This window comes from Tupaia chinensis, unplaced genomic scaffold (assembly GCF_000334495.1).
Source record: "Tupaia chinensis unplaced genomic scaffold, TupChi_1.0 Scaffold148470_1, whole genome shotgun sequence".
Classification (NCBI taxonomy): Eukaryota; Metazoa; Chordata; class Mammalia; order Scandentia; family Tupaiidae; genus Tupaia; species Tupaia belangeri.
The window spans coordinates 1,061,629-1,073,927 of record NW_006208319.1 but is presented as its reverse complement, the minus strand read 5'-3'; the positions used below and the strand labels follow the sequence as shown (position 1 = coordinate 1,073,927).

At 37.9% G+C, this 12,299-nt stretch overlaps 1 protein-coding gene across 1 annotated transcript in view; it reads right to left on the bottom strand.

Moving 5' to 3' along the window:
• Window positions 1–12,299, bottom strand: part of PKHD1 (PKHD1 ciliary IPT domain containing fibrocystin/polyductin) — a 578,800-nt gene that overhangs the window by 217,787 nt on the left and 348,714 nt on the right. The window contains exon 54 of the mRNA XM_006170441.3: window positions 6,591–6,728. Coding sequence (XP_006170503.1) covers window positions 6,591–6,728 — 138 coding nt within the window. The remainder of the gene's footprint in view (window positions 1–6,590; window positions 6,729–12,299) is intronic.

Sequence of the window (12,299 nt, the reverse complement as noted above, 5' to 3'; positions counted from 1 at the left end):
AAAAAAAAAAAAAAAAAGAGGAGTGGAGAGAGGAAGGAAGGGAGAAGAAAAAAGAGGGTGAAAAGGACAAATATATAAGTGAAACTGGAAAATTACTGTATCAGAGAAATTATTTTCTTCTTAATATCTACTTATTTGCTCCATTTCATCATCTAAAAGGAAATGAGTTGTTCATGAAAGCAATCCCATAAAGGTTTAATGGCATCACTCTTAATATGGACAACTGTTCATTTCAGCCATGAGATGCATGTTCAATAATACTTGACTACATTAAAATCCAAAAAAAGAAGCTGTTAAAGAATAGATAAATGGGGTTGAGCTTATGAAAAGTTATTACCCCTCAAGCAATATGCTGGATTGTATTGTCCTACATGCAGAATAATATTTTAAATCAAAGCTATATTTTTTAGCTATTATTAAAAACAGCCAGAAAATGATAGCCAATTTCTTTCCTATTTTTTCTTCTCCACTGTATCTCTTGCCACTTCTCATGCTCTATTTCTCATAAATTCCATTCTTTTGTTTCTAGACATTATTTTCTTGTCATTTTATTTTCCTTGCACCTATTATAGCTATTACTTTTATATTCTCTTTCCTTAGCTCAGTTTTTCTACCACTCTTAAAAGGCTAGTGCTCCTTAAAATACTAGCATTGGGGCTGGCAAGTGGCGTGGTGGTTAAGGGCGCTGGACTCCCACATGGCTGACCACGGTTCGAGTCCCAGACCTGGTGACTTGCTTTCTCACTTTCTCCCTCTCTGTCCCTCTCTGGTCAAATTAAAATAAATAAATAAAGATAAATAAAATAATTCTTTTTAAAAAAATACTAGCATTAGCCATTTTTCCTTCTCTACTCCAAACTCTGTTTGGTCAATGTTATTCGTGCCTTCAATTTCACATTTAGTCTAGTGACCCTTAAATCCTTAAATACGCATATACTTCATACAGTCCACTCCCTTAGGTTCCTTTTTCATAAACTGCTTGTCCTCTAGGTACTTCTACTTACACATTTCATTGAAATCTAAACTTAAGGTTTATGAATCTATATATTTAATAAACCACTGTATAAGTTTTACCATATTCTCAACACTGTTCAAGCACTTTAATAAATGTTAGCACATTTAATTTTTATCATGCTCTGTGGAATAATCACTATTATTACTTCCCTTTTAGACATAAGGGAATTGATACAGAGCTAGTTCAGGTAACTTGCCCAGGGTGACTCAATTAATGAATGGTAGAAAGGAGATTTATTCTTGGCACTCCCACTAACTGAGATCATCCAGCCTGAAGTCAGTGATATATACTAAACAACTCCCCCTCACCTTGCATTGAAATGGTCACTAGGTGCTAGTGATTTTTACCTCCTTTACAACGACTTGTCTGAAATATCTCAGTAGCCTTCTCACTTTTCACATGCTCCTTCTCCTAACACTGCCAGAAGCGATCTTTATGAAACCAAAGCTAACCAGTTTACTTCCTTGCTCAAAATTACCCAGCATCGAAGCAAGCAGGCTATGAAGGAGAGTCATTTTATGTCCCCACTTAATATATACTGAGTGTCCGCACTCTATGACTGGAACTGATTGACTAAAAGATATACAAACACAAGAGATGGGTGTGAATGCCAGATGTGGTGTGTGTGGAGGAGTGGGGCCTAGGGAAGGACATTTGGAGGAGGGATACAGAGGCAGAGCATTGACAGGATGGGTATATTAAAAAAAAAAAAAATTAAAAAAAAAAAAAAAAAAAAAAAGCACTATCCAGCATCTATTCACTCTACTTATAATAAAATCCAAACTCCTTAGCACACCATAAGGACAAACAGCTTCATCTGTTACCACATTTCACAAAAATCCTACATACCATTAATTTTTTTAATACTCTGTGGAATAATCACCATTATTATTCCTCTAAAGACATACCATTCCCTATAATATTCTCAAAGTGTAATGCTCATCCATTAATATGAACCTTTCTAGAGCTCTTCCTTTGTCTTCAAGCCCCTGCTGAGTTGAAAGATATTTTTCAAATTATGGTTTCTTTTCCTTTTTTTAAAATAATTTTTAAATTATTTTATTTAACTTTATATATTTATTAATTTATTTATTTTAATTTGACCAGAGAGAGACAGAGCGAGAAAGAGGGAAAGTTAGAAAGCAAGCTGCCAGGTCCAGGACTCGAACAACGGTCAGCCATGTGGGAGTCCAGTTCCCTTAGCTACCACACCACCTGTCAGTCCCAATGATTTTCTTTTTTTAAGGTTTTTGCTAAAGGGTGTGTGTTCTCACTAGAGGAGAGACAGTGAGAGACAGAGAGAGGGAAAGTGAGAAATCACCCCCTGGGGGGAACGGCCGTGCTGCAACCCCTTCTCTTGCATTCATCTCCTGGGATTGTAGGCACACATGCACATGTGCCTGGCAGTAATTTTACGCCACCAGGTATGGGATTCAAACTGCAGTCAGCCATGTGAGAGTCCAGTGCATTAACCACCCATGCCACCTGCTGGTCCCTACAATTGTGATTTTTCTTGTTTATCTCCACTATTTATTGAGACACCTCTTGAAAGGGTTCATGATTTCAATTTCTGTGCATTCAGTATCTCCCCTGGTGGCTTGGCTTATGGTAGGCACTGAGTCAACACATAATGAAAGAAAGAATGGATACACAAGTAAAATCCTTTGAGCTCATTGCAAGTTTTTATCAAACTAATGAGACAAGCACTGAACAAAGAATGAAACTGAGTTCGGCATTTGCGATACAGCTGTAGCCCTCTAAGCAAAGCTTTGATCTTGAACTTCCTTTCTAATTTGAAGATTCTATGTGTCTACTCTACCAAAAGTCAATCGATACCTTTGCCAGCACCAATTGCCTTAAAAGCGGGACCACCAAGAAATGTAATTCCACAGTGCTGGGACTTGCATCAAATGGCATCAGACGCAGACATACTCTGGCAGCGCACTGTGCCAACGTCTACATCTATTAAATTTGTTTACTAACTAGTCTTATTATCCATTTCATGTTGGGATTTCTTTAGGGTGTGGTAAAATTGGACAGATGGGTTGAAAGTCTTCCTTCAGGCATAATACACATAGGATTGGGCAGATGGGTTCCAATAAGCAACCTTTAGGCCTGGAACACATGGATAAAGCAGGGAGACAAAGAAAACACCATTATCTACTAATAGATAAAAAATATAGTCAGGACTGGAGAAATTTAAAAACATTCAAAATGTATAAACGAAACTGGAAAGTAGCACAGTACCACTTCCCTTCAAAGGTACAGATCTGCAGGCAACAAGTTATGTATCATAGTAAGTGACCTTAAAACCCTAAAACTAACTTACAAAAAAAAAAGACCAACCTTAGCAATAGAAGATGCCAACCTAAAATGAGTTTTCCATGAATAAGAACAGGACTTAGTTTTATTATTTCTATAATTTAATTGGATGAAGATTTAATAGACTATTAAGCAAATGGGTGAATGGCATTGATCCAAAAGGAAAATATCAAAATCCAGAAGTATTTTCAATATTAAAAAATGAACTAAAATAATAAAATAAAAAAATAAGTAAGTCTTAAATTCACATGAGAGCCACAGGAAAACAAAGTGAGTCCTTCATAATTATACAGTGTAGAGGTAAGTATTTGAGGCAGCACCTATTAAAAAAAAGTAAAAGTTGGAGTTGACAATACAATTGGCAAGACCAATAGCATGACATAGATGGAAAAAGATGTTAATTTAATCAGATGTATTAATACATGACTCATATTTTATATGATACCTGAAGCTGCCTATATCAGATAACTGCTATTGACCTCTGTTTCCAAACTGTCCTCTAACCTGCTCAGTTCCCCAGGATGCTGCTGATTTCAGTGTCCTGCATCTATGAGTTCTCTTTTATTTTCTGCCTTCCAGTGGGATATAGTCAAATGGGAGCATGAGCAAAAGAAGAAAGGAGGCAAGACAGTACGGTCCTTCCTTCCCTATACTAATGTCTCTGGCCATACACAGGGCCATGCCACCATCTGGCAATCTTCATGCACTCCTTGTCTGTCTCCAGATTCCAGTTACAACTTCCTTTTCAAAGCAAGAGCTAGTAAAGACACCCTGATTTCCTAGTCCTGAGCGGAATATGTCTCATTCCATTCAAATTTTTGTAAGTAGTTCCTTTATTTAAATCTTTTCAAACTATTCAATTCATGTGATATCTGTTTTCTGTGGGTACCCTGACTCATAACATAACATTTACTAATCACCTATTACATGCCAAACCCTCAGTAGGAGCTGTTGTATTTAATGATTTCAACATGCCTCAAGGTAGTGTCTTAGTCAGCTATTGCATTGCCAACGCAACTATGTAATTTCTTCTGTATACGTTTTTTTTTTTTGCTTTTGTGCATTTCTAGTTTTGAACAATAGACTGAAAATATATAAAATTGTAAAAAATTAAAAACAGCAATGACTACAAACCATAGTTAAAATAGTAGGAACTGCATAATGTAAAAGAAGAAGATTCATGAAAATGTGAACAAAAGGTATAGAAGAAAGGAGGTTTGATACATGTCTTGCACACCCAACGAAAGAACATGGACCTTCAGAAATTGGAAGAAAGTAGACTTTTGTGTGGTAGAAGGAAAAGAATTCTTTCTATTTTAAACAATAGAAACAGGATGCCTCAAAAGGTTTTAATTTTTCTATCACTGTAAGTATTTAAGAAAGGGTTTGACCATAATTTTCTAGGAATCTTATAGTGATTTAAGTGTTGTATAGGTAGTAAAGCACAGAAATCTCTCCCACCAGAGATTCCAAAATGTGGATATTACTAAATGATGATATCTAAATATTTCCTTATCATCAGATGTATTTTTTTTAGAATAAAGTATTTTTTCTGGGATTTCTCTAATTCTTCTTTCTGGGGATAGAGTGTATTATTAAGTTACAGAGTAGTTCCTTTGGGAGCAGAGCATATTTTTTTTTTTAACATTTAAACTTACTGCCTATAACTGTCACAAGTACACAGTATACCTGTAACACTTATTTTTTTTTTAAGTAAGTCACTGTAGTAGTTGTGATTACTATACGACCGTTCATCTACTCTGTTCTGTCCTGGGGCCTCAGCCATATGCCTCATTCTCAGGAGGAGAAGGCTTGTCTTCTAGCATCTACTGAATGTCTGGACCCTTCTTTAGCCACTCAAGGAATCATAAAACATGACAGAGGGGGAAGATAATGGTTTTGAGGTGGAACAGGTGAATTACTTGTCTTCTCCCCACATCTGCTCCATATTGTCCCAAACTGTGGTTTTCTAAAGCTTCTTTCATGGCGCCCCACATAACCAAGCACACCAAGCATGCTTCCTTGAGAAGCTATGGCCACCCTGTGTTTACTTTTTCTCCTTCATACTCTCACTTTTCTTTTCCCTTCACTCTTGCTTGAGATTATTTACCAAGTGTTAGCACATAAACTTTACTTTCAAAGATGTTTTCCCAGACAACTATGTTAAGGCAGCAATTTAAATGTTATTATTAGTTGGTTGAACACAAGATATCAAACTCATTCAATGATAGCTTCTGAAAGACTGAGATTGCTATAGTTTGAATGTGTTCCTGCAAATTTATGTGTTGAGCCATAGGAACGGGTTTACAAATGTAAAAACTTGATCCGATTATTACATTGCAGGGTGAGACCTCTGGGAAGAGATTAGTGATTGGATGGCTAGGCCAGGGCGTCATGGTTAGTCCTGGTAGGTTCAGAAGGAGAGGAAATGAGGCAGACAGAGACCCACATGGTACACAGATCCTGGTCTCTCTGTGCTCACCCACTATTATCTTTGCTTCTGTTGGCCATGCTGTAGCTGGCCTGTTGCCAGCATCATGCCTCTGCACTTTCCAGTCACCAGAACTGTGAGTTTATTCTTTATAAATCACTAAGTCTCAGAACTTTCTGTGAGCAACACAAGGTGGACTAGGACAGAACCATAGGAATTCTGATACCAAGAACTATTAGAAGAATCGATCTGTAACCTTGAGGAGTTTTTAAAAATAAATAAAAGGGGACCAGTAGTTAGCATAATGGCTATGTCGCTGGACTCCCACGTAGTCAATCGCAGTTCGAGTCCCAGATCCGGTGGCTTAAACGCATGCCGGGCGTGTGTGCGTGTGTGCCCAAGATCCTGAGAGGAGAATGGAGGAGAAGGGATTGTGGTGTGGCCATGCCCCCTGGGGGTGATTTCTCACTTTCTGTCTCTCTGTCTCTCTCTGTCTGTCTGGCGAGCGCACATGCCCTATAGCAAAAAAAAACCTCTCTAAATAAATAAATAAATGTCCCTAAAGTGAACAGCAGCATGAGGACCCTTGGGCTAGAAAAATGACCTGATGATGGTGGGTGGGCATGAGAAAATGAGCAATAAAAATCACCTCTGTCTATATCTAAAGCTTTCCAAGGAAAAGCTCTTCTAGTAAGTTCAGTTCTTCCCTTGGCTCTCCCCAACTCTGTTACACAGCCTATTTAATGATCCCATCCATTTCTAAGATCCAGGTCTCATGGAGCTCAATCTCCATATGCCCCCGATCCTTCTGCTTTTACTCACCAACTTTCAGCTCCCCTCCTATGATCACCATGCACGCCACACTCAGAACATTACTTCTGTCCACAGGGAATTCTAAAGTCCCCATCACATAGAGGCCATTGAGGAAAGGAAGATCTGTATCCACAAGGATAGTCTTGTCTGTGGAAAGAAAAGAAATTGCTCAGACATATAAGCAAAAACAAGAACCACCTTTTTTCACCCAGTGATTTATTCTGGGGCTCTTCTGACTATCCAGGAACAGCTTATGTTACTTCTTATGCCATCACAGTGCAGTACCTGGAAGAACAAATTATCTGCTAAAAGATAGACCTTAATAAAAAGGCAGGGACAAAAGAAAAAAATCTATGATTAATAAATGCTGCCATTGCTTAACACACCAAGTGCTATGGCCAGATTGTATTTCTTATGCCCCAAACAACTACCCCAAGACTACTTCAGTGCAAACATACAGATCAGATGAGTTCCCTACTCTCTGTCCCTCTCTTCACATTGACTCTAATTTCAAAACAGTAAATATAGCCTTGACCTCTGCAGCCAGACTATTTCGGTTTGAAATCCTGCTCTGCTCCTTACTAACTGTGTAGGCCAAGAATTGTATCTCTCTGTGCCTCAGTTATCTCATCTGTGAAGTAAGGATAATAATAAAAACACCTGCTTTCGGGCCATCAGGTGATATGGTGGTTAAGGCACTAGACTCCCAAATGGCTGACAACAGTGCAAGTCCCAGACCCAGCAGCCACGTGTTTGTGCATGAGTGTGCACTTGCACGCACATGTGTGTGTGTGTGTATGTGTTCAAAATTCTGAGAAGAGAATGAAAGAAAAGGGATTGCAGCATGGTCATCCCCACTGGGAAGTGATTTCTCACTTTCTCAATCTCTGTCTCTCTCTGGTGAGCATACATGCCCTAGGGCAAAAAAAAGCAAAACAAAGAATTAATAAATAAAAAGTGTACAATAATAGTAAGCCTTCCCCAGTTCCTAATTCCCATTGTGTAAGGCAAAGTACCTGGTACATGCTCAATAAATGCTGGATATTGTCACTATTTGGGCTATTGTCCATTAGCTAGGAATGCTTATAGAATTCTATGAACAACTTAAAACAATTCTTCTTCATCTTCCCTTTAATAAGGCAGTTTCCATATAACTTCAGAAGAAGTAATAATAGGTTTGGTTCAAAATTAACAGTAGAATAATATATGAATAAAACATTCTTAATTAGAACGGTAAATATTTCCTTTGTGCCAAAGTATTAAGTATTATTTTTGAAGCTTAGTTGTAATTCAACATGAATTAAAGATATCAAATAAATGTTTCTGCATACATTTTAAATACCATAATCACTGACACATGTATAGCTATTTAAACATTTATTTTGTTAATATAATCTCATTTCTCATTTTAGAAAACAATGCGTCTTGCTGTTCTTTTTTGTTTTTAGGTTTTTGTGCCCACTAGAGAGGAGAGAGACAGAGAGATAGAGAGAGGGAAAGTAAGAATTGCCCTCCAGCATGGACAGCAATGCTGAAATTACTTCTCCTTTATTCTCCTCTCAGGATTTTGGGTAAACATGCACACACACTCCTGGCATGAGTTTCAAGTCATTAGGTCTGAGATTCAAACTGAATTAAGCCATGTGAGAATCCACCTGCCCTAACCACAGTGCCACCTGGCTGTCCCCATCACTCCTTGCTATTCTTAAAGACCTGCCCAAACAAATTTAACTTGTCACGAGTTGTTTTTCCAAGTCCTTGTCTATTTCCCTGCTTATAAGACTTGTGATGTTCTCCTGTGGATAGGGCTATAAACCAACTGTTTCCCTTTTCCTCCTGGGCTTCCAGACCACAGTTTATAGCTTCCTTTGCAATGAGATAAAGTCACGAGACTGAGTATGACCAATAAAATACACTTAGATTGGGTAGGACATCTCCAGGACTGGTTCACAAGTTCTGCATTCTCTCTCTTTTCCCTGTCTCTCAGTTGTACGTGGAACAATGATTTTCACAGTCTGGTCATGACCCAGCAGCATCAGTGCCACACACTCATCCACCAGGGTACAAGCAAGTGTTAGCTCTGCTGGGAAGCCATTCCCAGTCCCCTCATTGGCTCTATCCTTCCTCCTGGGGAAACAATCTCTCTTTCTCACATTCCACTGACATCCTCTATACAGTTACACCAGGCAACCAAAACATATTATTTGAATTATAAACACACATTATTGTATGTGAGGAGGTAATTTTTATTGATTGGTCTTTACTGTAATTATGTCTTCCTCCTCTCCCTACTTCCCTAAGGAAAGAGACTTTATTTATTTATTTTAATTCTTAGCACTTATTGCAGTGTGGAAGATAAAATACAAGATGTGTGATAGGTTCAACAGATAAATATCTCAATTATATCTATGGCACTTTTCAAAACATTTAAATAAATGAGTGAAATATCTAAAGGATGCTCTAGGTTTATATTTTATGGTTTCATGACCTTAAGAAAAAAATTTGAAGCAAACATCTTTAAAAACAAGAGTTCTCTACTAATGACCTTTATGTGTTCTAGCCTATAGCACATTCCACCAAGAATTGAGTATTGAAATTGATTTTACAAAATAATAAAATAACCCTCCCCAAACTCTGTTAAGCAACCAACTTGATACCATTCATTTCCAAGAGGCTGTTCATCCACTGAGTATTCATACAAGCATAAAACTAGGATAGTAGGCATTAGTGAACTTCTCATCTAAACTGTGACTTGTACATAGAATTCAAATGTTCCCTTTTGGTAATCATCATAGTCTGTTCTATTTGTTTTGTTTTTAATTTTTCCAAAGGTACATAAACCCACGAGAGAGAGAAGAAAAGGAACAGTGGGAAAGCACTCCTCACAGGGCACAGTCAAACCACAATCCCTTCTTTTCCTTCTTCTTTTGGGATTTAGAAAAGGAATGTGTACCTGCCCAGCATGTTGCTTAAGCCACGGAGTCCAAGTGCAGTCATGTGGGATCCAGCCACTTTAATTATTAGTCCACAGTCTAGCCCCCTATCTCTCTGAAGAAATATTTCCTATTCATTTCTTTAACCACTTTAAATACAACAATTTTCCCATGACTCACTGACAAACTATTATAACCTCATGAAAACAGAGACTAAAGCTGCCATTCTTGCTTTCATTTTCTCAGAGCTAAAATAATATCTAACATGTACTAGGTGTTCAAAATAACACCAAACAACACACACACACACACACACACACACACACACAAATGTTATCAAAGGAAAAGCAGAGAAGGAAGATAAGAGTAAAAGCATTGTTCTTAATTTCTTTTGAAATTTCCAGAATCCATCTTTTCTTCTTTCTTCTTTCCTGATCCCACTGAACCAAATCATGCTAGGTGGTGGAAATCCAAAAACTAATAAGACATATTTCCTATTATCAGAGAAGGATACATATGTAGAAACCAAAAATTTAGTATGATACACTTGAAATCATAATAAACTCTTTAGCTGTATAGAAGTTGACCTTGCTTTCATTCCTAGCTACCTCAAATTGGAAAGTCTATCAATAGGCTTATGGTAACACAATTATTCAACAATGAAACAAAAATATGCCTAATGAAGACATTTGTGAAGGAATTCTATTAGTCACACAGTAACAGAGATTACAGCTATGGTTGCTAGAACCCGAGCAAAAGAATCTACCCTACTGTAGCTTCTAGAGCAGATCAGCTATAGGCCGAAACGGACCCATCCTCAGTGGTAATGACAGCTTGTATGGGCTTTCTCTGATTTTCAGAGTAGAAGTTGGAATCAATATGCCACATTCTCTAGAAGTAACATCCTTCCTGAAAAATTGCTCAAGACATTTCAGATTAATCACTCAGAAATTATGTTTATACAACCCACTTAATAAACACAAATGATGGACCACCTCTAATTTAACTATGTCCCAGTGTTTTCCACCTTGTCCTGTCTTGGTCACGGCTATTCCATCCTACTCTGTCAGTGACCAATCTATCCTACTTGAGAGAATAAGCACTGGCATATGGAGGGAACCATCTGGAATTTCTGTTGCTCAATGGGAGGCTGATGGGGGAGCTGCTCTGGAAAGAGGCTCCAAAAAGAATTAATGAGTTCCAGATGTAATTAAAAACTGCTTTTACCCCCAAAGGGGCTTAGGGCCAGCCATGGGGTGGTGTCTCTTGGTTCCGAATTATACCCTCTTACCACTTGTTCATCCATCAAACACTAAACACCCACCATCTTTATTCTAGTAACTTTTTGCCAAGCAACATTTTACTTAGCTTTGTTTTGTTCTAAAAATGTTCTGTTTTGACAATTACAAAATAAAACTTTAGAAACAATGTCTGGAAAGTTAACATGAAGGAGAATCCCCTGAATTTCCCCATGCACCAAACGCAACAACAACAAAGAAAGTTCAGTCTTTCATAAATGCAATAGTTACCCTCAAGACCAGAAAACCTGAGCCAAATCAAAAGACAGATTTCTCTGACAGAGGGCTAGGGCTTCTTTTATAACAGAAATAATTTTACAATTTTACTACCAAAGCTACAAGGCATTCTATGTCATTTCAACACTAAATTTAAACTCACTTCTTTTTTCCCAGCAAAGTTAGGGAATCAAGGTCACTATTGTATAGCATTCCAAGAGCCTGACACTTGTCTAACTCCTGTAGAAATGAGATCAAGGGCAAAGGCCACAGATCCTGGGAATAATGATGAGGTCACATGAGAAGGCATAATTTAGAGCAGGCAGACTCACTGCTTGTATGGTATTCACTGTATTAGACTCCATAACTTAGGTGGTGAAGACAGTTGTTACTACAACCCTCCTATTGTCAGGAATGAGGCCCTTCACTAACTTGGGATATAGCTCAGATTTCTGAGTGAGAGCTCTGACATGCAAAGGCAGAGTGGGACATGTAAGAATTATTTGTAGGTTTGTTATTCTCCTGTACTTTGCATAATTAATTGGTTTGTCTTCGTACTCAGTTATGGTCCCAATATCTTCCTATAAATATGTAAACGGAAAAAAAAAGCACATTTTAATGCCATTTGAATCACAATTAAACAATCTCTAATCTTTCTTTTTAAACAGGAGAGTATTTTTTTTCTCTTTTTTTTTTTTTGAGAGATTTTCGCTATAGGGTGCGTGCGCTCACCAGACAGACAGAGAGAGGCATAGAGACAGAAAGCGAGAAATCACCCCCTAGGGGGGATGGTCACGCCTCAATCCCTTCTCCTACATTCTCCTCTCGGGATCTTGGGCACACACGCACACACGCCCGGCATGAGTTTTAAGCCACCGGGTTCGGGATGCGAACCGCGGTTGACTACGTGGGAGTCCAGTGACATAGGCATTACGCTAACTGCTGGTTCCCAAACAGGAGAGTATTTTTAGCTCAAAAATGACTGTTTTAAATACTTTACATATTTTATACAATGATTGGTGGTGTTTTCTTTTCTTTGTAGTCTTGTTTAACTTTTGATGAATCCAATCATTTTTTCAAATAGGCTATCATAATTCATGAGGATGGCTAATATACCCAAGAAAAGTACTCCTAAAATAGTACGGAAGCTCTCATACATAAATAGTTCACCGAGATGAAAGGTTAACATGACTGAAAATTAATGTCAAGTAGACTAATTTACTGAGATGATGGTACTGGTTCTCCAGAGTATATTCTCTTACAGAAAAAAA